Here is a 27,992-nt window from a genome sequence, read left to right as displayed (position 1 = left end):
GATAAAGGTAATTATCAAACAAAAAGTGAATGCAATGTGGCAGTCTGAGTGGGATCAGGAGAGGAGGGGTAGACATTTATATAAATTACATCAAGAAATATCAAGGAAAAGGACCAGTGACACAAATAGAGGTTTGGTTTAACAGATTACGAATAGGACACACTGGTTTAAATAGCAATTTATTTATCATAAAGAAACATACATCTGGGAATTGTGAGGTTTGTGGAGAGAGAGAAGATGTGGAGCATGTCCTTTTAAGATGTAGAAGGTTTAATAGGGAAAGAGAAATACTGAAAAGGGCAGTTAATACAGCTAAGAAAGTATTCTCCTTGGAAACATTACTGGCAGAGCCCAGGTCAGGAAGCATAAATAGCTCTATAGTAGCATTCATCAAAGATACTCAGTTAGCATGTAGGATTTAGAATTATTATTATTATTATTTTTTTGCTTTATTCAGTTTCTTTAAAAACCCAAAAAGAACTGCACCTCAGTCCAGCAGATGGCGGTAATACACTGTTTGTAAACTGCCATAAAACAGAAGAAGAAGAAGAATGGGGTGAATTAGTTTGTGAACCTGTTGAATGATCCAGACTCCGGAGCAGATGGGGGCGGTAATGCACCAATTATGCTGGATGCCAACCGCCGTTGAAGAAGAAGAAGAAGAAGAAGAAGAAGAAGAAGAAGAAGAAGAAGACGAAGACGAAGACGAAGACGAAGAAGAAGAAGTGTTTTTTGATATTGAATCATAAATATATATCTATGGCAAAATGTGGCTGGCTTGTTCGCGGTAGCTCCGACTCGACGCATCGGTTCATAAGTATCATATAGTCCTCACCAAGAACCACCAAACAGTCTCATAATGTCGAAGACCAAATTGGCAAAACACGAACGAAGGCTTGGACACAGCACTTGAAGCTGAATTTTTTTTTTTTTTTTTTTTTTTTTTTTTTGATTTCTGTAAAATCTGCCTTCTTTTTCAACGGAAAAGTGATGAATATATTCACTTTTTCCCTGATGTTAGGATGTGTATGCCTGTTCTTCGTGTATGGTAAGACTTTATTTGTTATTTTATTTATTTGTCTCTTAAATTCTTAGGTGAAACCTATCATTTTGTAATTCTTATCACTATCATAGTTCATGGCGTCATCACAGATCAATGTCTTAATTAAAATATAATAAATATAAATTACAATATTTTTGACATCTAATATGAATCTAAACATAAATATTATTTCGGATAGCTCTAAAATTAGCCATAGTCCTACTGTTAACATGAACTTATCTAATATACATAGCATGCAAAGACATATATCTTAAACCTGGGGACATTCATTCTGTAAGTTTAAAATAAAAACAATTTTTATTAGGAAGAAAATACCAGTAAGTTATTTAAAACCCTTTAAATTGGTTGTTTATTATTTTATGATTAGAGTAAAGCATGCAAGTTAACTTTGCTCTAATCACTGCTTGGATAATTAAATACAGATATAGACAGTGTGACATGAATCAGGATTAGGGTTTTATTATATTAATTACGGTGCAGAAGATCATCTATGAGAGTGAAAGTGTGAATTGATGTTCTTCTGCTGTTTGTTTGGATGAGACATACAGCAAGACCAGGTAACAGCTTGTGTAAAAGAGTGCTCCTCTTTTATCTTCTCTCAAACTTTGAAACTGTAATGTCAAGTTACAAACATACATACTTAGATTAATGGCGTTAAAAAAAAACTATGGTCAAGCTACTAATTTAAGATGTAATCAGCCACTACAATTCTCCTTATGTTGATTTGCAATGAACTGTTTGTTTCTTCTTCAGGTGCGTCTGCTGTTGATCCAGACAGAGCGTCAGTGTCAGTGATGGAGGGAGATACAGTGACGTTACACACTGGTGTTGAAATGAACCAAAGAGACAGAATGATATGGATTTTTGGAGAAGATCGCCTAGCTATAATTAATGGAGATAAACATGAGCTCTGTGAAGATGTTGAGTGTAAAGAGAGATTCGGAGACAGACTGAAGCTGGATCATCAGACTGGATCTCTGACCATCACAAACATCACAAACACAGACTCTGGACTTTATAATCTGAAGAACACCACCCTCAACACTGACAATATCTTTAGTGTTACTGTAGATGGTGAGTTGTTAACATTTTTTAAGCCAAGTTATCTATGTTTAAATCACATCAGTTTAGTGTGTTGTGTTTTTGTATCAAGTTTAAACTGCAATACTAAAATATTTTAGTACAAATGGTGATAGATGCTAACAGATATCAAAGAATAGCCTTTGCCAAGCTTGACTATTGCATTCAGAGTAAAAAAAAAAAAAAAAAACTGCCACAAACACAAAGCTGAGAAGTCTTTCTGCTCAACATCATTTCTCTTTTATTTCATTAAAGGTAGCATTGCTTTAGCTATCACTGTTATAAGGTCATCTGTGAACAAAGTCTTTAGAGTAGTGACAGTTGCTCATTTTAATACCTTTGACTCTTAGCAGTCATTTCTGTGATTGGTGACTGATGATCTTCAATGCTAAAAGATTGTTGTTAATAGAAATGTTAAAGCAATGAAAGTGCATCTATTATAAAAACAAACATTTAGTGAGCGTTTCTTTTAGTTCATGAGCTGCACTTGACAGTTTCTCATGAGACTCTTATCTTCTGTTACGGTCCGTTTAATTGAAGATTTGATGAAAAATAAGTCTGTGATGAGCAAAAATGGATAAAGGATTTTCAGTCTGAAATTCATGGAAAATGCAACCGCAATGTTGTGTGTTCCCACCCCCCATCACTTTCATTCTTTTGTTTGTCGTTGATCCTCCAGCAGCTGTTGGTTTGTGTTTCAGGTGTTTCTGCTGCTGAACGAGATAAAATGAAGAGAAAGTCAGTGGAGGAGGGAGAATCTGTCACTTTAGACACTCGTGTAATAGAAAAACCAACTGATGTGATGAGATGGAATTTTAATGACTCGCTCATCGCTGAAATCACTGGAGATCAGAGTAAGATCTGTTCAGATGATGAGTGTAAAGAGAGATTCAGAGACAGACTGAAGCTGAATCAGACTGGATCTCTGACCATCACAGACACCAGAACCACAGACTCTGGAGAATATAAACTACAGATCATCAGCAGCAGATTCACCATCATGAGGAGCTTCACTGTTACTGTCTCTGGTGAGTATCATCTCGTCATTCAGTGCATGTTTGCTTGTTATTTTAGATTACAGTTCAATATTTTTAGGTCCACTAAATGAGAAAGTGGATTGATCTTTAAAAACAACGCCAGGTTTATTTATCAGTTAAAATCAAGCAACACTGATGATCCAGGGACAGAAAGTGTAAATATCAGTCAAAGATTTTGATCAAATCAGTCAAATCTGTCTATCTTTCTGTCTGTCAAAGATGTTTCAGATTCAGGATCGTCTTCAGCTGCAGTTGTTGCTGTTGTTGTTGTTGTTCTTCTTCTTCTGCTCGTTGCTGCTGTGGTTTACTACAAGCACCAAGCAATAATGCAATGTGAGTATTATATTCAGTTGATTTAACAAGAAGGAAATATGAAGATTGTTGTATGAAAATGTACATATTTTGTCTTTGTACAGCAAAGTCAGCAGTGTTTAATTAAGTTTATTGTTGTTCATACAGTCATCAGGAGGCAGCGCGAGAGACAGGAGCGCCGTGAACAGGTAAGATTTTATCTGCAACTGTACATTTATTCTGTTCTGGTGTTTCTGGTGTCATTCACTTTCAGTTATCAGGGCTCTGAACCGGTTTAAAGAACGTAAACGAAAACCGGAAACGATATTTTGACAGGAACAGAACCAGATTTTTTTTAGTTCCGAACAGAATCGAAAATTTGAAATGGACATTAACCGGTTAATAACGTTATTTTATCGTTCTGTTTAATATTTGAAATTTGCTGTCAACTAATCACGAATTCCAGCAGTACAGCATACGCAAATGTGAAGCTGAAGCCAGCTAGTGAAATGTCCATTCAGCTGTGAACTCAGTCAAGTCTCAATGGCAATGCACCGCCTTCAGGGCTGGATTAAGACCAAATTGGGCCTGATGACGCAGCGCAAAAAGGGCCTATTTTTTCTAGGCGTTGGTGCATGTGCATTTGACGCAACCGAGTGCATCGCGGAACAATATTTGATTGGTGAATGCAGACGCAGGCGGCAAGATATTATTGTGTATGGGTTGCGGGAAAATAAAGTTATTTGCGGGACTCCCGCAAAGTGGAAATATCTAGCAAAGTAAAATTACTAAAAACAGATAAACCTTTATTTATAATAGACTAAAATAAAATAGATTTTGCGGAATGGGAGGATGCTGATGAAACCATGGACAGCGACGTGTAATTCCATTCCGAAATAGCGAGAGATCCAGTGATGGAAAAGGCGATGTCAAGAGTTTCCGAGATTAAGCAAAGTAACACGCCATGTAGGCTACTTTGCATTCCATCTCCCAGCGCACCATTGGAGAGGGCTTTCAGTAATTGCAGTCACATAAGTGGGCAGAGACAGGTTAATCTGAAGCCCTCATCAATGAACGACATGCTATTCCTGCACGGACTATATTAGTAGTCGTAGTCTAAAATTTTTTTTTTATTCCGTTTATTTTTAATTATCTATTTATTTTGCTAAATATTTAAAATTGGTCTATTTTTTTTGTTTGTTAAATGTTTGAGGAAAAGAAGGCATTCTTAAGCAGTATAGGCTAATTTTCCTTTGAACATGAAATAAATCCAGGTTTATTATTATTATATAATTCATTAGGCTATACTATAGCCCCACGGTTGTCAAACTGGGGTACGCGTACCCCGAGGGGTACGTGGACTGATTTCAGGGGGTACGAGAAAGAATATCTAAGTCATGCCTTTTCAAACGTTTTCTCTGTCCCACGGTGGTAACTTCTTAGGCGATCCTTAAAAATATTTTGGTTTGCCGTAACAAAAAGGATTGGCAGGTCGGACTAGCCATATATATATATATTTTCAAGATTCAAAATGTAAAAAAAAGTACAATTTTTGTAATGGTGATTACGTAGCTATTGATTTAAACAAATAGTATGCGGGACTTCACTGACAGAATTTCGTGCCAAGTTAAAGAGGTGTCGAGAAAAAAAAAAAAAAGATTTTGATAATAATAAAAAAAATAATAATTATATTTATATATTAAATAACAATTAGAAAACCTGTATAAACTGAACACCAAACAATATTAACTATTGAGCGGTGGGGACGCGTTCATAAGGGTGGCGCTGCCAATAACGCATAAGCTGCCACAAAGAACTGGGAAAAGTAATGATAGATTATTAATATGTCAAATATATCAAGGAGACATTTCAATTGTTTATTAATAGACAAGTGTTTTCTGTGTAAAAGATGAAGTTGACTATGCTGACTCGCGATCTTCGCAGCAGTGAGCACGCCAGAGATAAATATGATTAGCCTAAGCAGAAAGCAGTCTGTTTTCTTTCGTTTTGAATTCTTTTGTTAAACATGTTTAAGTACACATTTCATGCTTTCTTTATGTATATCTCTAAGGTCTGTATGGCAAGTAGCTTATACGCTGAGTTTCGGTTCAAGAGACGATCTCCAGTTCACGCGCTGGCGACTCTGTGTCCTGATTTATTGCCTGCTATATTTTCTTGTTATTTGTTAAGACAAAATTAATACAAAACGAAATTCACTTTAAAGAAAGGTTTTCTACAAAAACAAACTCAATGAAGTGGTCAAAATCATGTCTGCCCACTCCATTTGTCTTTCGATATTTTCGGGATTATCATGCTTTTACCTTTCATATAAAATAAAATAAATATATATAATTTTATTTAAACATGAATATGAAATTAAATCGTTTTTTTAAAGACTGGGCTACAACGCATAGTAGGCTAAAGTAGCATATAGGCTACAGAGAAATTTAATGTAGGAGCGTATTAATTACCGGTGAGAGCTACGATTTTTTAGTTCAATCATCGAATATTATTTTGCTTGATATTCCAATTTTTTATATTTGGTGTTTTATGTGTGAGATCTCTGTGAAAGTTTTAAAGCAGTTGTGTAGTGCCTCTTTCAGTGTGCTCACGTCCGTAGCATTGTTTGTTCCTCATAACTGCGAACACGAAAAATAAAATAAAATGAATATATTATGTTCTGCGGAGAGCCAACCCTTCTTCATCCGGTGGGTATATTACTTTAGGTTTGCCAGTGTAATTCATAGAATTACTACTAAAACATATTTTACCACCTAAAAGTTAAAGATTTTTTTGTGTCAAATACGGACCATAACGCAACCTCTTCTCATATTAAATATAAAACGCTGCTTTATTAAGTGAGTATGGTAGCTATATAAACAGACGTTTCAATATATTAAACGCATTTTCTGATGAACGCATTTTTCTCCCCGAGTGTCGCGATTTCGTTTTCATTTCATATAGGCCTAGCCTACAGCCCTTATAATCATAGATGGCGCCACGGTATTTTTTTTTTTTTTTCTTTTTTGCTGATTACAGCTCTGCGTCATATTCAATTAAGTTTATTTGCCAAACAGGACAGATAAAAACAATCAAAACAAACAAACAACAAACAGTAAGAAAAAAGCAAATACAATAATTAAAATACATACAGACATTTCAGCCAATGCACTCTCAGTCTGGATGTGTACCTGTAGCAACTCACTAAGGGATCATAATAAACGTTGCTATGACGACAAATATTATTTGTCGCGCGGCGCGCAAATAAAAAAAAAATCCTGTCAGAAATCATCCCAGTTACGTCTATTTGACAAAACAAAAAAACAATTTCAATCGATGGATAAATGGTTGAAACGGGTTCAGGCCATACCCAGAACGACAACAGAAACTTCACAGGAGTCACCTGCTGTCGGGACAAGCTTTTCAGGTCAAGACACTATCATAGCTAATCCTAACTCTGACGAAAGGCCTGATGCTAGCCAAACCATTAACATGGACAGTGATGGAGACGGGGAGACACAGACTCTTCCATCAAGACAACAAGGCGATGGTAGGGAGGCACACTCAAAGAAAAGAAGATATAACGAAGATTATATAACTCTGGGCTTTACATACACAGGCAATTCAAATTTCCCTCAGCCACAGTGTGTCATATGTGCGCAGGTCCTGTCTAATAACTCGTTGAAGCCTTCACTCTTAAAAAGACATTTAGAAACGAAACATGGCAATTTGAAAAATAAGCCACGGGAGTTTTTTGTGCGACAATTGAGACTGCTTTCTAACAACAAGAAATGTCTGATCGCGCCAGATGCTGTAAATAAGGCAGGAGTAGAAGCGTCTTATACATGGTCAGTTACAGAGTGGCTAAGGCAGGCAAGCCTCATAATATTGTGGAGGAGCTGATTGTCCCTGCTGCCATGGACATGGCTGAGAAAATGTTGGGGGAAAAGGCTAAACATACTTTGCAGAAAATGCCTTCATCGGACAATACCGTGTCCCGACGGATCAGTGACATGTCAGCAGACGTTTTGAGACAGTTACTATGTCGCATACATGCCAGTGAATTCTATGCATTACAGCTAGATGAGTCAACAGATGTAGCAGGCCTGGCTCAGTTGTTGGTGTACGTCAGGTACATATATGGAGGGTCAATCCATGAGGACATCCTCTTTTGCAAATCGTTACCGATGAGGACAACGGGGCAGGACATTTTTGGACTCATAGACAGTTTCATACGATCACACGGAATAACCTGGACTAAATGTGTTGGAATATGCACAGATGGTGCCAAAGCAATGACGGGGAGGCACAGCGGAGTGGTCACCCGTGTACAAGCAGTGGCTCCAGATGCCACTTGGGTCCACTGTAGCATACATAGGGAAGCGCTTGCCGCCAAAGGAATGTCAGACAGCCTGGCACAGGTGTTGGACGACACAGTAAAGATGGTTAACTTCGTCAAATCAAGACCCCTAAACTCGCGCATTTTTTCCACCTTATGCAGTGAGATGGGCAGTGACCATTTGAAGCGCGCTTTTGCTCCACACTGAAGTGCGATGGTTATCCAGAGGGAAAGTTTTGGCACGCTTTTTTGAACTGAAAGACGAGCTGAAACTGTTTTTCATCGACAATCCTTTTCGCTTGTCAGATAGGTTGCATGATGATGAGTGGCTCACAAGACTGGCCTATTTGGGAGATATCTTTGGCCGTCTAAATGAGCTCAATCTCGGGCTGCAAGGTCGCTCTGTGACAATATTCAATGTGCGAGACAAGGTAGAGGCCACGATTAAAAAGCTGAACTTCTGTTCTGACTGTGTCAAAGACAACGACATTGGCGCATTCCCGTCACTGCAGGATTTCCTGTGTGAAAACGAGCTACGGCTTGCCGACAGTGTCAGATGTGACATACGGAAACACCTTGGCGACTTGGCAGCGCAATTACGCAAATACTTCCCCGAAACAGAAGACCACGACACATGGATTCGTAATCCTTTTTCGTCACCCAGCACATGCCAGCTTCCTATGCTAGAGAGAGAGAGCCTCATTGAAATATCCACGAACGGGTCGGTCAGAATCGAGTTCGGTCAGAAGACACTGACAGACTTCTGGATTAGTTTGCGGGCAGAGTATCCGGACCTGGCAAACCGAGCGATTAAGACGTTGATGCCTTTTGCTACAACATATTTATGCGAGACTGGATTCTCAGCTTTGGTCTGCCTTAAGACCAAGTATAGGTACAGACTGTTTGTGGAAAACGATCTAAGACTGAAACTGTCCCCAATTCGGCCTAACATCGCTGCATTGTGTAAGAACATCCAGGCACATCCCTCACATTAAACTGGTGATGTGGATGGAGAGGTGGTAGGCCTATTCTGTGTGGTTTACTACAATTTAATTTACTGTTTACTATTTAGTTTACTATTGTTAATGTGTTCTCATTTTTATTATTATTTTACAGCAGAAAAGTTAAGAAAATATAGAATGTTATCAAATGTGAAAAGCAATACTTATCAGTATGTGAAAAGTTAACAATAACTTAAATGAGATGTTGGACATGTGTTGTAGGCCTATTGTGTGTGAGATTGGGTGCATATTTTTTTTAAATCATTATATTCTGCACATTTGTATCATATGTTGACTTTTGATGAGATTTGTATAATTTGTTTATGATTCTATTCACTATTCTCGACAAAATTGATAAAAATAAATATTAATAAAAAATTAAAAAACTTGTTGTTAACAATTGGTGGTGTTGGGGGTACTCCGGAAGATCTAGAATGTCTCAGGGGGTACATGCCTGTTCAAAGTTTGGGAACCACTGCTATAGCCTAATAGGTATATTTTTTATTTAGGCCTACATTTCTTACTTGTGTACTGTATTTCTATGTTCTAAGTTCCTTGTTCGTTCCTTTCATCCATTTAATTAAACACAAATAAAACAAAACATTTGTTTCTTTTTTAAATAGGCGGTAGCGGGACGAAACTTGATCGTTCGCGGGTGGGAGCGGGAGAAAATAACATATTTTTGCGGGAGCGGGATAAATTCTTGCGGGAACGGGACGGAAAAATCCATCCCACGCAGGTCTCTACACTCAAGCACCAGCATGCTTAGCCTTTCCTGCCCAACTGAGGACCCCAGCTCTCCTTTTAATTATTCCCAACTTTGAGAAGCTCCGCTCGCCAGAGTCATTGGACATTATCATGCATAGATAGATGCACTAACCAATTTCGACATACGGAAACGTCTGAGAAAGATTTAACGATGACAAAAGCTCTAAAAGTTTTTTAGAGAAAAAAAAATATTTCATTCAGAAATAGACATAATGCAGACACAAAATGTTTACAAATATTAGGCTATTTTTTTATAATCATTTGTTATTCAAATACATGGCGAATACGGAAACTTGGATTTTGTGTCGAATGAGAAACCCAACGTTGGTTTCAGTTTCGTTTTAGTCTAAATTAATTAGTTTTGGTTTGTCGTTAATATTGCTATAGCTTCTTATTTTTGTAATTGTTGTTCTTTTCTAAATACTGTTAATTGAAATTATTTTGTTGTGGAGTGAGGGGAACTAAAATAGTCTAGCAGAGCTTCACAAATTCCCCAGAAGCTGAACAGTTTTCATTTGCTATTAACCTCAAAAAAATTATTGAATGAAATTTGGAGTCCGACTGTCGGACGCATATACAGCGTTACTTATTGTACATTTACTATTATTCTATATTCTTTATATAAAATAACATTTTAGCATCCAGATAGGTCGGGAACATAGAAAAATTTGGATTCGTGTCGAATGAGAGAGGTAGGCTTCAGCTTCTTACATTAATTTGTTTTTGGATTGAGGTTTTTATAGCCTAAACTTTAGAGGATTTGATTTGAAGAGAAACTAATAAATGTTTTTATTATGTTTTTAAACATTTTGCTTTAGACTACAGGCATTTTAGCCTTCATTATTTCGGAAAGTAATAGGGCTAATAAAATGTGAGCCGCGACTTACGTTTTTTTTTTTTTTTTTTTCACAAACGCAATCTTATACAAGTGTTTTTTTAACAATGCAGCAAACATTTTTAAACATCTTAAAAATACTTTTAAAGTGTTGATAGATATAAAAATAAAAATAAAAAAAATAAGTAGGCCTAGCTTACATTTGGACAAAATCTGGTGCAAGCTGTTAGATCTGTATTTGTTCCTTTTTTTGAGTAAGGAAAACGCTATACTTTATTATTATTATTATTATTATTATTATTAAATTATTATTATTAGGCAAATTATAGGCAAATAATATTGTTTTTTAAAAATAACGCTATTAACCCTTTCCTCCCGAACCGGTTTCGGAACGGTAATAATAGAGGAACGCAGAACAGAACCGTTAAAATATCGATTCTGCTCGGAGTGAACCAATTGAATTTTTTTTTTCGTTTTCAAGCCCTGGTTATTATTAAGTTGGACAAAACAGATCCTTATATTGCTTGATATTGTGAACTTACATTTCTTATTTTAATTTATTATCATAATCATAAACACACAAACTTGATATTTTAGTTATTTAGTAACTAATGAATCTGAAATCTTGCACATTCACAGTAAATATTCTCAGAAACTCCTCAATAAACTAAAAAACTAACAACATAAAAACTAAAATAACAACTTTATATCTAGTTTGTAGTATTGTATGTTTGTGTAATTAAATTATCAATCCTGTTTGTTTATTTTACCTTCTGTGAATCTGTTTCTTACAGAGAGATGATGCTCAAGCCCCTGAACAGATTGAAACTCTAATGCAGAGGTCTTCTACTGGGACATCTCGTGAGACGGAGGCTGCTGGTGAGACGGAGGCTGCCGGTGAGACGGAGGCTGCTGGTGACACTGAGGCTGCTGATCAGTCACAACTGTAACATTATTCTTTTATTGAAAGGGAAAATTAAGAGAAGATGGGACATTAGAGAAGAGCATCAGCAGAAATTCTCATTGTTCACAGAAACTGTCACAATATCAAGGTGTCAGTGTCATTAATATTAGGGATGCACCGGTTGACCAGCCATAAATCGGAACCGGCAGGTTTTTGCTTAAAAAACGTGATTGGCAGTCGGACGGTTTTTGGTCTTTTTTCGGCCAGTTTTTCCGGAAGTGGTCCCACGTGCACCTACTACATTGTAATCGTTCGCTATGTCATTATGGAAGTATTTCGAAATCTGTGCGTAGGACACAGGCAGCCGATCAGTACTGGAAGTGCAGAACTTCATGTCTGAGGCACAGATGGCAGGAAGTGAACAGCAGCTTGTGTACTGCAGCTCAAATAAGAGCCCCTCTTCTGCACGCACTGAAGCTGCACGAGGGTATACTGTACCGGTCCGTGCCCTGAACACGACTAGACCGTGATGAGATGTTCAGATCAACTTCTCACGTGTTGGATGAGAAACGAAATGGACTAAACTGACAAAACTGAAATGTGTTTTTCTTTTTTTTTTTTTGTAAAGTATAACTTGCATACACGTTTGAAAAGTCAGAAGTAAACCTCAGTTCTGTATAGGATGATTATTTTTATTTTACCTTGAAATTACATTGACTTAATTTGATTTATAAATCACTTGCTGTAACACACTGAAAAAAAGTGTTTCATTCATCCTATTAAACTTTTTTAGGGTAATGATTCACATCTATATTACTTGAGATAGTAGTTATTTATTTTTCATTGGCTCAAGTTAAAAATCTAGATGTGAATCATTATCCTAATTTTTTTATTTGATGAATGAAACACTTTGAATCTTTGTTTTATTCTCACCAACATTATTTGATCTTAACATTTTGGAATAATGTATTTATATAACATACTTTTATTTAGTCTCACTGGTAAAGACCTTTTTTTAAAAATGTAAAAGCGAATTTAAAAACTAAAACAAATACTGAACGCTGATTAAGAAACATCTTGTTGAATGTGTGTTGATTGTGTTGTTTGGACTGTAGAACTATGCAGTTATTGCCTTTAATTTCACATGGTTACAGACAGTTAATCTTTTAATTTAAGGCCAGTTCTCTGTAGTTTCAACCTAATTCAAATACAAAAGCTAAATTCTGATGTCTGTACCATCTGTTTTTGTATTGAACGTAGGCTTACTCTGCAGTAACTGCCGTTAATTTCAGATGGTTGCAGTTAGTTTTCAATAGCCAAAAGCCAGTTTGGCCTATTAAATACCAAATAAACATCTTGTTTATTCAAACTTTCTTTCTTTCTTGTTTGTTGCTTAAAGATAAAAAAAAATCGGAAATCGGTATTGGTATCGGAATCAGCAAGTTTGCTTGTAAAAATTCGGAAACCATGAAAAAATCATGATCATGCATCCCTAATTAAGTTATTTCACTTTGGCATACTGATAAAACTATTTACACACTACTTAAACAACACTTCAACATTACTTCAAACTGATGTTTTCAGAGAGATCACTGAGAAACATTTCACTGAAACTTTGTGTTTTTAGTGATTTAGTTCGCAAAGCTTTATTGTTAAAAAAGGCAGAAAGTTCAGATTCTACAAGGAATTGATCAATGAAATCTCACAATTGTGTGCTTAAACAAGACTCTGAAACTCAGGAACTGAAACTTTGAACTGCCATGTAGGCTACAATAATACATTGTATTATATATATATATATATATATATATCTCCATATAATGTCTTTGTAAGATGATATTTTTCTACAGTTTCAAAACAGAAAGATGAACCAACTATCCAACCTAATGTGTGGATAGTTAAGTGAACATAAGTTGATTAAGTGTTTTTATTATTATTATTAACAATATACAAGCTATTGTTCTTTTTTAATTTATAAAAATCAGTAACTTGTAATTTGACAGCAAACAGACAAGTCAAGCATAAGCTCACTTTATACTAAAAATAAACTTTAAAAAGTGTATTTAATTGTTTTGTCTTTCTTGAACTTATTTGTTACAATCAATTATTTAATGGCTTAGTCCTAGTGGGAGGTGCTTATACTTTTTAAGTGTTTCTCTCAGTCTGATAAAAGGAGCTCGTAGAGTGAGTCGGTGAAGTTTCTTGCTTGATTTTTGGGTCAAATTATTGACATAGCCAAAAGTTTTGTAAACTTTGTACAGGTTTTTTTTTAATACTTTTTGGGTTACACTGTAAATATCTGTGGCGAGTGGGGCGGGGCCGAGAGGCGTGGGAACGAGGAGTGAGGCCAGGTGTAGTGATTGGAGATGAGCTGCACCTGCGCCCCACCGCTGGTATCGAGTCCCACGTAGGAGATGGAAGGATATAAAACTGGAGCGACTATAGTGAAGGACCAGAGAGGACCAGGCCTGGGACATATTTTATGTTTTGGCTTTTATTTGTGCGCGTCAGTCGCCGTGAGGGGCTGACGCGCTGTTTTGTGTTTATTTTGAATATTAAGATTTTGTTTTTGATTGTGCGCCGGTTCCCGCCTCCTTCTTCCCAATGAATAGGAAGGACATATCGTTACAGTGGTGCCGAAGCCCGGGAGAAGGAGGGACGCGCTGCTGAAGATCCCTCGCCGCTGTGGTGAATCCGCGGTGCCCTCGAGCAGGCGAAGTATCTAATATTATTCCAAGAAATTTGTTTTCATTCACCCTTTCTAGTACCACATCATGAATCTTTTAGCTCAAGCTCGTGTTAGTCTTAATTTGTCGATTACTGTATATAATATATTTGGTTTTACTTGGATTAAAAGATTTTAGATTGGATTAAAGAGTTTATTTCGATCAAACCATTGCTTGATTCTGGATAGTTCTCTGGTCACATCAGTAATTAGATGGTGAAGATTATCCCCAGATACATACTGTGTTGTGTCATCTGCAAATAAAACACATTTTAACAAATTGGATAGATGTCATTAATATATAAAATAAACTACTTGGGACCAATCATCAAACCCTGGGGAACCCCACAAGTTAATTTACACATTTCTGATTGATGATCATTAAAGTGTACATACTGGTATCTATTGTCAAGATAGCTTTCTAACCATGAGTAAGCACGGCCCCTATACCATACTGCTCTAGTTTATTCATTAACAATTTATGATCTATGGTATCGAAGGCTTTTTTGAGGTCGACAAAATGCCCAAAGTAAAATACTTTTTGTCTACTGAAGTTGCTATATAATCAACTAATTTAATAACTGCCATTGAAGTTGATCGCCCGCTCCTGAATCCATACTGATTGTCACTCAATATCATGCATTTTTCTATGAAACTATCAAGCCTCTTCAGAAAAAGTTTTTCCAATATTTTTGAGAATTGGGATAATGAAATTGGTCTATAATTTGAGTATAAATGACTGTCACCACTCTTATAAATTGGAATAAATTTTCATCTGATCTGGAAACACGCCAGATTTAAAGGACAAATTGAAGATATGGATCAGAAGTTCTAATATTAAATGGATTATATTTTTAACTGATTTCATATCAGTACCTGTCCAATCTGTTGACCTTTTATTTTTAAAACCATTCACAATGTCCAGTATTTCATTATTGGTAATGTCAGACACATAGATGGAGGAAATCTTCCTACTGATATATTCACAACTCTTTGTTTTTACTTTTTGAGTCAGTAATACCTTTTGCCAGATTTAAACCAACATTAACAAAATAGTCATTGAATTCGTTTGCAATCTTCTTTGGATTTCTAATGAGGAATTCATTTTCATTTTTTTAAATAACTTGTTTTATATATATATATATATATATATATATATATATATATAAATATATATATATATATATATATATATATATATATATTAGGGGTGTAACGATACGCGTATTCGTATTGAACCGTTCGGTACGACGCTTTCGGTTCGGTACGCGGTACGCATTATGTATACCGAACGGTTCGTTGGAGTAATTAATTATATTTGAAAAAAAAAAAAAAAGAGAGAGAAAGAAATATAATGATATGCGTTCAACAAGGTAGCCCAATAACCCAAACAACGTAACAGGCAACGCCCCTGACACTCCCGAAGAAGAAAAAAACACCATCTTATATGTTTATGTTAGGCTACTCAGCAGGCGCTCGCTCACTCAGTACGCGCTGAAGGCTCGTTGCAAAATAGCCAATGCGTTTAACAGACTAGAAATGAGAAGATCCTCCAATAACCAACAGGTCTGGTGTTTGGGTGCACTTTGGATTCCCTTTAAGCTATAATGGTGATGGCAAGAGAGTGGTGGATAAAAAAACAACGGTATGTCGCATCTGCAACATGACAGGGTACACCAGCGGGAATACAAAAAAAAAAAAAAAAAAACACCAGCGGGAATATCTGGGATATATGCGTCAGTACTATCTGGGAAAAGACGAAAAAAAGGAGACACATGCACGCAGCAAACTATCCCTGCAGCATTTAGAAACTATAGCTTACAGGGAATCCAACCCAAACACCAGACCTGTTGGTTATTTTAGGATCTTATATTTCTGGTCTGTTAAATGCATTAGACATTTTGCAACGAGCCTTCAGCGCGTGCTGAGTGAGCGAGCGCCTTAGGGGCCGTTCACATATCGTGCCTAAAAACGCATGGAAAACGCTAAGCGCGTCTTTCTCCTCCTTTCCAAAGCGCTAGGGCAGAAGCGCTCATGAGGCGTCTGTCTTTGCTAAGCAACAATGACGTGCTCTCTCCATGAGACGCGGAAATTTCAGCGAAGGATAAATGGATTTGCAGCTCTAAAAATCGCTTGCAGTAGCTCTGCTACTGAATTTATTTCAAAATTGCAATCCATATACAACTATGATCAGCTGTTCCTTCATCTTGGCTGAGCTCTCAACGTTGTTACGGGAAAGGATGAAGCTGATTGGTTGGTTCTTGTCACATGACCCGCGGTGCGCTTGCGGCATTCTGAAAAGTTGAGATGTTTTTACATTTTGCTGTATCTAAAACGTACCGAACCGAACCGAACCGTGACATCAGTGTATCGTATCGAACCGAACCGTGAATTTTGTGAACCGTTACACCCCTAATATATATATATATATATATATTAGTTCTTTCCAAGTTCCTTGTATATTTTGCCTTTGTTGTTCTAAGAGGGTGTACAAATATTGCGTTTTACTATTTCTAATAATACTTATTAATTCATTTTTATATTTTTTGTATTTTTCTTCCGACTCAATAGTGCTGTTTTTTTTTTTTTTTTTTTTTTAATTTCGCATACAGTGTATTCTTCTTTTTGCATGCATTTTCAATGCCTTTAGTTATCCATGGCTTGTTTGCTGATTTATTTCCTTGGTTTTGAATCTTCTTCACGGGACAATTGATATTATACAGCTCTGTGAATCTATACAGGAAAGTATCATATACCACTTTTGCACCACTTTCTGCAAAAACATCGCACCAGTTTTGGTTACTAAGCTCCTTTTTGAAATCTTCAATATTTTTTGCCATGCAGCCTTTTATGAATTTATTAATGGTCTGAGACTTGTTTACTCTTCTAAAAAATGTGGAAATATTGCAAACACTGGCAAATGATCACTAACATCCCAAGTAATTAGGCCCCCAACAACTCCTCAAATCTATTGGTAAAAATATGATCTATTAGTGTTGCTGTTTCTGTTGTAATTCTGCTTGGCTTGTCAATGAGTGGACATAAAATATGGCTATACATTATATTTATAAGCTCAGAAGTACCTTTGACGACACGTTGATTAAGTATATCGATGTAGAAGTCTCCAGACACAATTTGTACTTTGTCAGTAGTCATGTTGTTAAGCAAATCTGCCATTTTTTTTTATTAAATATTGATGAACTGGTTCCAGGTGGACTGTACACACAGCTAATAATCATGTTTCTGAAGAGTTCTACTTCAATTTCCACTGTTACACAATCCGGAACATTGTTTATGCTGTATGAAACATTTTTTAAAATTGTACTTCTTAATGATTTATCTATATACAAAGCAACTCCTCCGCCCTTTTTTGTTGTTCCTACTGGTACAAGTCATATCCCTCAAGACCAACGTCATCCACTTTGTCATCAAGCCAAGTCTCTGATATAGCTATCATTGTAAATTTTTTAAAGGACTTAAGAATTTCTTTGATATTATGATGCCTTAGTATGCATTAATCATGATACAGGCTTTATAGGGTTAATAACTACTGAAGATGGAAGCAGCATTTTTATGTTTTGTTTCAAAACTTACTGGCTGCTGAATACTTTTATTTAAATTTTTTTACTAAAATTAAGCATCTTAAGGGTGTTTTTAATACATTTCACAAATGTTTACTGAAAAAAAAACTATTTGTTTTCCACAAATGTTTACTGAGAAAACAATATTTGTTTTTTATTATATATCGATGTAGTATTTTTTGGTGTAAAGTATAACGTTCTGCCTTTTTTTGTCTGTAGCGCATTCAATGTAAAGCTTCCTATTTCACATTATTTTGTAATCTGTTTTTCCTCTTCATCTGTGTCTCTTTCAGTTGAAATATGAAGCTCATTCAGCTGGCTGTTTGTACAGTATTATTTCTAACATGTAATTGTGTTTTGTTGGTGTGTTTGTAGAAAAATATCACTAGATAGAAATGACACACACACACAATCTTATTTTAGACACTAGATGGCACCACTAGGATTTGAATTCATCTGAATTTTCTGGGCTTTTTTTTGTCTTTAATCAGATCACAGACGTGAGTGCCTCAGTCATCTTAAGAATAAATGTAGTCTATGTACAATACTGGGTGTTAAGGATGTGTTCTTTCAAGAACAGTTGTTCTCTAAAAAATGCTGGGTTATTTCAACCCAACTTTAGGTCAAATATGTAGTGATGCCCGATTCGCGAACGAATCGTTTGATTTAACCGGTTCTTCTTAGTGAACCAATTGAACTAGTTCACCAAATCAAACTGAATCGTTTGAAACGATTCACGTCTCCAATTCCAAAAATTACGTAAAGGTCCCGTTCTTCGTGATCCCATGTTTTAAACTTTAGTTAGTGTGTAATGTTGTTGTTAGAGTATAAATAATACCTGTAAAATTCTGAAGCTCATAGTTCAATGCCAAACGAGATATTTTATTTAACAGAATTCGCCTACAAAAAATGACCCATTTGGACTACATCCCTCTAGTTCTTGCAGTAATGACGTCACTAAAACAGTTTTTTGACTAACCTCCGCCCAAATGAATACACAAAAATGGGGTTGTGGTCTTGTTGTGCTCCGACGGAGAAGAGGAAGAGTTGTGTTTGCACTATGTCGTTGAAATGCTGTTATTTTCATCTCCGAGTCAAATCACCTTTGTTTGGGCTTCCCAGGGACGCTGTACTTAGAGATCAACGGTTACAATTTATGTTTAACTCGGTTCCGGAAAATTATAATGCACATGTAAAACTATGTGCAGCATCTTTTGCTGCGGACAGCGAGCTTCCTCAGTCTCAATCAGTTTAAAGCCGGATTTGCACAAAGATTATTCTTGAAAGATGGAGCAGTTCCCTCTTTGTCTGGAGAAGGTGTTGTTTATGGACCACAACCAGTAAGTGTATTTTATTATTTAAGTTGGTGCATTTAACAGTTTCTGTAACTTATTACACAAAGGGCCACGCTGTTTAGCTTTGTGAACTAGATGCTAGGGCTGTGCAAAAAAATCTAATGCAATTTTCATGCACATCTCGTCATCAGTACACTGAACCGAGAACCGTTTCTGTCGGACGCGTCTGATTTGAGAACCGACGAAATCAACCACAAACGTCCAGCAGTAGATGCTAATTCAGAAGCTGTTTATCTACTCACCAAATCAACCCACATTTATATACAGAGGTAGATAAATTATAAAATATACAACACTTTGATGAGGCATCTGTGTTTGTATTTTTAAGTCAAACATTAAAAACGTTTTAATATGGGCAACACAATATAGATCATTCTTAGAAAACCATTTAATTATTCCATCTTTAAACACATCAAACCCCTCAAGTCCTATGATTAACCCTTGACTGAACCTGGTATTTAGAAAAGGTTAAAGTTGGGTCATCTCATGGTAATTGTTCCATACTCCACGTGATCCTCCTGTTGAATTTTCTGTAAAAAAAAACAATGCATAACAAATTTTTAAATAACATGTTGAAAGTTCATTCTGAACATCCCTATAATGCAATGTGAACAGCACACAATTTATTCTGAATCTGCCTTTATAGGTTTCATTTAAAATTCAAAGCTTGAAATCAAGTGGCCTTGCATGTCTTTACACTATTGTAGAAGGAAAAGCAGTGGTGTCAAAAACTGACTTAAGTAAATATAACATCAGAGCCTCATGTTAAGCAATTGAAATATGAGCAAGACATACCCTTTATGTCTCTGTTATATGGTGCAGTGGATGTTGTGAGTATTATGGGATATTTGTCAATGTTTCAATGTTCTTATGGCCTTTATAAATATTTCTGAAATTTTGTTGTGTGTGATGAATGTGACAGTCATTATACAGACAAAATACAAACACAAACAGATCTGCATCTGATGTGCTGAAATGATACAGAGAGATATAAATAATCTTACATTTCTTTTGTAGAACGTGGGTTCAGCATAAGTGATCTGTTCTTCACGAGTCTCATCTGTGTGAACAATACAAGATGTGTTAAAACAACAAACTCAGTCTGTTACTTTACAGCATAATTTTAATTATTAAGACTGTCAAAGTTAAAGCATTATTGTACACGATTTATTAAATGTCAAAAGTCCCCTTCTTCGTGATCCCATGTTTTAAACTTTAGTTAGTGTGTAATGTTGTTGTTAGAGTATAAATAATACCTGTAAAATTCTGAAGCTCATAGTTCAATGCCAAACGAGATATTTTATTCAACAGAATTCGCCTACAAAAAATGACCCATTTGGACTACATGCCTCTAGTTCCTGCAGTAATGATGTCACTAAAACAGTTTTTTAACTAACCTCCGCCCACATGAATTCACAAAAAGGGGGGCGTGGTCTTGTTGCGCTCCGACGGAGAAGAAGGAACAGCTGTGTTTGTGTTTGTCGCCGTGTTGTCGAAACGCTGTTATTTTCATCTCGGAGTCCAATCATTTTTGTTTGGGCTTCCCAGGGAAGCTGTACTTGGAGATTAATGGTTACCATTTATGTTTAACTCAGTTCCCGAAAATTATAATAGACATGTAAACCTATGTGCAGCACATTTTGCTGAGGACAGCTTGCTGAGGATAACTTCCTCAATCTCAATCAGTTTAATGCCGGATTCGCAAAAATATTATTCTTGAAAGATGGAGCAGTTCCCTCTTTGTCTGGAGAAGGCGTTGTTTATGGACCACAACCGGTAAGTATTTTATTATTTATGTCAGTGCGTTTAACAGTTTCTGTAACTTACTACACAAAGGGCAACGCTGTTTAGCTTTGTTAACTAGATGTTATGGCTGTGAAAAAACGCGGATTATTTTTGTGATTGTTGCGGGCAAAAATCCTTGATTTTGGGGCAGGTTTTCTTAAAAAATGCGATGCAATATACGGGATATTTTTGCAATCTTATGCGATGAAATTGCGGGAACTTGCAAAAACTGCAGTTTGATGAAAAAAAGAAAAAAAGGTGACCCCCCCCCCCCCCCAAACACCCTGTTCTCACTAGGCTACTTACTACCTTACTGTAAAGAGTCATTTCTTATGACTTCCTATGATAAGCAAGCATACTAAATCACATAATATTTAAGTTCTCATTATGTTTTATTTCAGACCTTAATTAACTCATGGCTCAAACTCATGAGTCAAACAAGTTCTCTAGCTTTACAAAAGGAATATTCTATAACTTCTGTAAAAATTAATACAAATAAAATATACATACAAATATACAAATGATGTTTTAAAGGTATTTGAAAAAATGCGACCCCCGCATAAATATGCGGCCCTTGGCTGATTATGCATTAAATCAGGCGATCGCATAATCGATTTTCATGCGCATCTCGTTAGTAAAAATGCTCCTGTGATTATAAGTACATCTCCAGCACATGCTCCTGCCCACTTGCTTCTCAAAACTAGCCCAATCGCATTTCCAGGAGGGCAGCGTGCGCTCAGCTGCTGTTGAATCACAACACAGGAACTAGCTGGCCCAATCAGAACTTGTCATGTATTTCTGAAGGAGGGACTTTATAGAACAGGGAAGTTATCAGCCCATTTTTATGACCGTGAAAACAGCGGTATACAGATAGGTGAATTGTGTGAAAAATACTGTTTTCTTGCAAGCGAAACATGAACATAAGTTATATTGCACACTGTAAACACAATCAAAGATTCAAAAAAGCACGAAAAACAGGACCTTGAAAAGCTGTGAACAACATTAGCAAATTTAATTTGATGCTATAAGTGTTCGCATACACAGACACACACACACATACTATATAAACATACACACACACAAATAAAATGCTTATCATTAAATTTAGATTGACAATCTTTACACATAATTTATAAACCTAACCAACACAGAATGTTTCTGTTAATGGTAAAATTTTAACATCATTGAAGCTCAATAACAATTTTTGAAGATCATTGAAGATCAAAAACATTTTGTACATTGTTTACACCACACAGAGAGGAGCTTACAAAGCCCTCCCCCTCCCCCACCTCGGAGCCTCAGACCACATCACTGTTATGCTAATGCCTGCATACAGACCACTCATTAAAGTCGCCAAACCAGTTCAAAAACCATAAATTCAGTGACAGCAGAGACACTAGGAACCTGTGGCAGGGTATACAGACCATTACGGACTACAAGCCCCCACCAGGGACCTGTGATGACAACATCACTCTGCTGAACGAGGTGAACGCCACCTTCGCTCGCTTTGAGCAACAAAACAGCACCATTGCACAGAGGACTCCACCCTATCCCGGCGACCAGGTGATGACGCTGACCTCAGACAGCGTGAGGAGATCCTTCAGCAGGATCAATGCACGCAAAGCTCCAGGCCCTGACAACATCCCTGGGCGTGCACTGAGAGACTGTGCAGCAGAACTCAACATCTCACTGAGTCAGGCTGTTGTTCCCACATGCTTCAAAACTACAAACATCATTCCAGTTCCGAAGAGGCCATCTCCATCCTGCTTCAATGACTACCGTCCTGTTGCACTTGCCCCATCCTCATCAAGTGCTTTGAACGGCTAGTCATGCACCACATCAAGTTCCCAAAGGATGTGTGCTGAGCCCCCTCCTCTTTACTCTGCTGACCCATGACTGCACACCATCATTCAACTCCAACCTCTTTATTAAGTTTGTGGATGACACAACTGTGGTGGGTCTCATTAGCAACAAAGATGAGACAAACTACACGAGTGAGGTGAGCCGCATGGCCAAGTGGTGCAGTGACAACAATCTCTCTCTGAACGTGGAGAAGACGAAGGAGATTGTTGTTGACTTCAGGAAAGCACATACTCGTTCCTCCAACCATCAACGTTGCGACTGTGGAGAGAGTGAACAGCACCAAGTTCCCGGGTGTGCACATCACAGAGGACCTCTCCTGAACTGAAAACACAGCAGCACTGGCCAAGATATCACAGCAGTGTCTCTACTTCCTACGCAAACTGAGGAGAGCCAGAGCCCCACCCCCATCATGTACACCTTCTACAGAGGGACCATTGAGAGCATCCTGTCGAGCTGCATCACTGTGTGGTATGGCGCCTGCAACGCATACTGCCGAAAGACTGCAACGCATAGTGAGAGAAGCTGAGAAGATCATTGGTGTCTCTCTCCCCTCCCTCCAGCACATTTACGGAACCCGTCTCACTCGTAAATCCCTCTGCATTGCAGGTGATCCCACCCACCCGTCACACAGCTTCTTCAGTCTGCTGCCATCAGGGAGGACACTGCAGAGTCTTCAGACCAGGACCAGCAGACTGAAGGACAGCTTCATCCGTCAGGCTGTCAGGAAGCTGAACTCTCTCCCGAACAGGCACCACTGAACTATGACCCCCCCCCCCCCCAGACCCCCCCCCCCCACTAATATATGATAACATGCACCAGTCACTTTGTGCAGCATTGGTCTGCTCACTACCTCATTCTCCATGGAACTGACATCATTCCACTACCGCATTAGTCAGTTAAATAAAATAACTGCTCTTGAGCCCTATGTCACTTTAATCAGACTTAATAAGCTTTTGTTTTTGCACTAAAAAACTTTTTATCTGCACTGTTGTTCACTTCATTGATTTGCACTCTATCTGCCTTTTGCCTCACGCTGCTTTATTTAACTTTATTTTTAATTTTATTATGTGTCTTTTTTAATATTCCCTTATTGTATAGTTGTATCTACATTTTATAGTTTGATCTAGATTTTTAAGCTTTAACTACAGAAATTATCAAAATTAATAATAATTGGAGCTATAAACTGACTCAAATACTTAATTTTTCAAAGTATTATTTATTGGTTAAAATGTATTGGTTAACACTTGCCTTCTTGATTAGTTTTGCTGTTTTTCCTGAAGAAGCAAAAGATCCCAAGTGCAGCTACAATCAACAGAGATCCAGCAGCCGAAGATATCAGCACTATCAGAGAAACTGAAACTCCTGGAGTAAATGAAGGAACAGCACATGATGAAGAGAAACATTAATATAAACAATAAACACACATATCACTATGTCCATACCTGAACATGTGTGACAGAGTTTGCTGATGTCCAGATGTGTGGTCTGGTTTGTGGTGGGATTGTTGATCACACAGCTGTAGCTGTTTTTCTCCTGATATTCCACCTCCAGAGGTAGAGAGAGACTGATGCTGAGATCAGACACACTGATGCTGGACAATAAACTGTTTCCTTTGTACCAGGAGAGAGTCACATGACCCACATTCACCACTGAACACAACAATGAACAATTCTGCTGTGATGATGAAGATGAGGATGAACATTGTGAAGAGTTACTGCTGATGACAGGAACAGGAAGACGAGCTGAAAACAAGATAATGTAATGTTAATTATGAATAAATTACACAAAATATTTAAATATTTAATAAAATAATATATGTGATGGAGAGAAAATGATCTCTACTCACCAAAGACAGAAACACTGAAAGTTTTTGATGAAACTTTTGCTAGAATGGTCTCTACTTCATAGAGTCCAGCGTGTTGAGTTGTGATGTTTGTGATGGTCAGAGATCCAGTCTGTCTGTCCAGATTCAGTCTGTTTCTGAATCTCCCATCAGGGAATGTGGGGAAGATTTCAGAGGTGCTTTTTATTTGAGCTATCAGAGACTTTTCTGCTCCAAACTTCCACATTATTGTATCTTTTTCATGTATTTCAGTAACATCAGTGTGTAGAGTGACAGAATCACCCTCCATCACTGACTGTGTTTCATTTGTCTCAGAACCAAACACACCTGAAGAAATAAACAAAGAGCAGATTTGTTAACTGTTAGGTTACAAAGCAAGAAATCAGTTTGTAACATTTGAATGTGAAATGAATAACAGCAGCAGAGAGCAACATAAAACAAATGGTGACATATTAACACACACGTCTAGATCAAATTTGATCTGTAATGCATTTTTTATGATTTGTAGAGTAAAATAAATGTGTGAAAGTAGAATGCTACTTTCAAGCTACATTCACACAGTTATTTTGCTCCACAAGTTGAAATATCCAGGATATTATAAATATTAAAAAAATAGATGTATTTATTTAATTTTCTTTGGTTAACTATTACTGCAAAAGTATGTATAAAGAAAAGAAAAACATTGCTGGTAAGGATCTGCATTTGTAATCTTTGAAATTAAGATTTTTAAAACAACAAGAAAGAAATCACAATTTGAACAGAAATCCCTTATTACTCTGAAAGGGAAATAAATGGCAGTATGAAAATGCTCTTGTAACTTACCGATCAGATGACAGCAGCTCAAACAGAAAAAAATAAGCATCTGGATCATTTTTAGTTGCTCTGTGAAAACCCTAAACTAAAATCTCTGCAGATAACCGTCAAACTGATTAAAATAACCCCAACAAGATCTGTTGTTCTTGCTGTGAATCCTCCCCCAAAAGAACTGGACAACCCTCGAATGCAGACGCACATGATCTGTGCACAAGTTATACATAGTTACATATCCTTATTAACATTTTGATTGTTAACTGCTAACATTTTTTTCTATCATTTAACATTGACAGTTTTAAAAGGTAATTGCCTGAATATGTTACTTATTTACTATAAACTAAGAATATTATTGGATGAACTACATTTTATGGTGGAGTAAAATCAAGCCTAACAAGTGATTTTAAAACGGATGTGTATTTATTCACGTCTCAATTCAAAGTGTATGGAAAAAGTACACAGCTAAAATAGAGCTTCAGTTTCTAAAGTTATCTTGTGAGTCAAACTGAAAGCTGTGGTTGTTTCTTTAGAAATGTGGTTGATCTGTTGGATGGACAAACAGCTTGTATGGGCACGTAGAGTATGTGTTTAGTTTTTTAGGTGAAGGGCTTCTTCCTGTGCTGCCTTTATGAGCTGCTTTTGAAGACACTTTAATCTGCAGAAACAATAAGAAACTGTGAAGGAGAAAAACTATAGCAACACAATAATATATAACACATATTACAAGTGTAGTATGCTAATATAAAAAAAAGGAAAAAAAAAGATAAAAAAGAAAGAAATGAAAACAATGAATATTTTTTTTTGTTGAAAAAAAAAGAATGCTGTATTCATATGGGAAGCTGCACTAAGAAACCATGTCAAATACACACACACACAGTGATGTTCTGAATATGTTGTCAAATGTAGCACAGACACATCTTCGCTCTATAGTGTCCAGATAGTTAATGATAAAGACAGATGGTCATTATATTGACTCACAATCATTTTTTTGGAAACCTTGACTGATAGTTACTTCTTTCTACTTTTAAACTGACAAATGGCTCCATCTGGTAGATAAATGAGAAAAGCAGCTAAAACAAAATCACAGCAAGGACTCACCTCAAGTCTGAGCTTCTGGGCTACATTTCCCAAAACCATCGAAAGTCTAATTTGGCTACATTGTAAAATCTGATGAAATGAAAGGTCTCTACAATCAACTTATCTCATGATGAAACACAGCTCTGGTCTCTATATGGCTCCTGCTCCTCCATTTTTACCCGACTTTCACTTTGTTACTTAGTAAAATAAAAGCATGTTTATTATCTCCAGAATCTGTGGTTCTGGTGTTCATGATGTTCAGAGATCCAGTCTTATTCAATAGATGATTAATGCCCTAAGATTCAAATAATACTGCACCTGCTCGTTACGGGCTGAGCAGTTACACCTGCAGCCCATCAAAGCCTAGCTTTGTAAGCAGCACCAACGGACATAGAGGTGAGAGATGTCTCCAAAGACTCGGCTAACTTATTTCTGTTATTTCCTCCCGATAGCAGTGTATGACCGCCAGCCCACGACATTCACAGACTACACGGACCCACACAGCAAAAAAGGAGAGAGAAGGCCGAGCCAGAGCACCGGAAACCCCTCACGTTGGCTACTTTACCCTCACATTGGTTAATAAAATCCACCTTTCAGGGAACTCACCTTGATCCTCGTGTCATGTGCTTCTTCACCCCGTCACACTGGTGGAGAATGCAGGTATTACACTGAAGAAGTTACCGTCCAGTATCCCACCACATTCATTGTCACCCCACTTTGCTTGCTATGGACGTTTTTTTTTTTTTTTGCTGATTGTCTGGCTCAAGTCCCCTTCCTGTTTCCCCAGGTGGCGCTCCTCCCCCAAAGATGGAAGATCTGCTCAAGCACCTCACCGAGGTGAGCATTCGCCAGCAACAGATCATGGAGCACATGGCCTCCCGACAAGGAGAAATCGGAAAGCGAGCTGGCCACCCTCTGCATAGCCACCACCCCGCGATCTCCGCTACCTGACCCCCGAGCCCAGGCTACCCATCTCATCCCCAAGATGATGGTGCATGATGACGTCGAGACATTCCTCCAAATGTTCGAGACGATCGCCGCCCAGAGGCGTGACCCAGGGATGAGTGGGCACGGATCATGGCGCCGTGCTGACGAGAGAAGCGCAACAGGCATACTTTATGCTTACCCCTGAGCAGAGCCATTCATATGAAGTGCTGAAGAAGGAAATCTTGGGGCGGGTTGGACTGTTGCCCTTTAGCGCCACCCAACTCTTCCACGACTTGTCCTACAACCCACGGTGGCCGGCCCGTGCACAAGTTACTGACCTCTCACGCCTCGCCCAACACTGGCTACTGGCTGAAGGTCCCAATGTACCCCAGGTAGCGGAGCGCGAAGTAGTGGACAACCTCTTATGGGCCCTTCCCCGCCCTCTCCGGCAGGCAGCCGGCATGCGGAACCCCACCAACATCGACGAGCTGGTGGAGGCCATCGAGCTGGCGGAGGCCACCCAACACTGGGAGGCTGGGGAGCGAGCGCTGCTCTTTTGCCCAAAGGGTGGTCCAGGAGCTACGCTTGCCAGAGGGCACCCGGCGACCAGAGAGCAGGCCGGCGGTTCCCGGGCCACAGGATGAGCCCATGACCACTGAAGCTCCCCACTCCCCTGCACGGTCTTGGCTGGCAGGCTGTGCCATACAT

The 27,992-nt window shown here is 37.7% G+C and overlaps 2 protein-coding genes across 2 annotated transcripts; one reads left to right on the top strand and one right to left on the bottom strand.

Annotated features, from left to right (window-relative positions):
• The first annotated feature begins 706 nt into the window (after positions 1 to 706).
• Positions 707 to 12,091, top strand: LOC127987207 (uncharacterized). Its single transcript, XM_052589477.1, has 6 exons — positions 707 to 1,048; positions 1,817 to 2,137; positions 2,845 to 3,171; positions 3,400 to 3,513; positions 3,640 to 3,680; positions 11,209 to 12,091. The coding sequence occupies exons 1-6, from the start codon at positions 991 to 993 to the stop codon at positions 11,362 to 11,364; spliced, it is 1,017 nt and encodes a 338-aa protein (XP_052445437.1). The 5' UTR covers positions 707 to 990; the 3' UTR covers positions 11,365 to 12,091.
• A 6,294-nt stretch (positions 12,092 to 18,385) lies between these two features.
• Positions 18,386 to 26,606, bottom strand: LOC127987220 (SLAM family member 9-like). The gene is made up of 7 exons (XM_052589495.1): positions 26,379 to 26,606; positions 25,293 to 25,935; positions 24,474 to 24,797; positions 24,070 to 24,369; positions 23,876 to 23,989; positions 19,984 to 20,039; positions 18,386 to 19,509 (listed from the first exon to the last, which is right to left on the bottom strand). Exons 2-7 carry the CDS (start codon positions 25,339 to 25,341, stop codon positions 19,459 to 19,461), a joined length of 894 nt encoding a protein of 297 aa, XP_052445455.1. The 5' UTR covers positions 25,342 to 25,935; positions 26,379 to 26,606; the 3' UTR covers positions 18,386 to 19,458.
• Between the last annotated feature and the right edge of the window lie 1,386 nt (positions 26,607 to 27,992).

The sequence above is a fragment of the Carassius gibelio genome, chromosome B22, assembly GCF_023724105.1.
Source record: "Carassius gibelio isolate Cgi1373 ecotype wild population from Czech Republic chromosome B22, carGib1.2-hapl.c, whole genome shotgun sequence".
NCBI lineage: Eukaryota > Metazoa > Chordata > Actinopteri > Cypriniformes > Cyprinidae > Carassius > Carassius gibelio.
The sequence above is the reverse complement of the archived record's forward strand: the minus strand, read 5'-3'. Positions and strand labels throughout refer to the sequence as shown.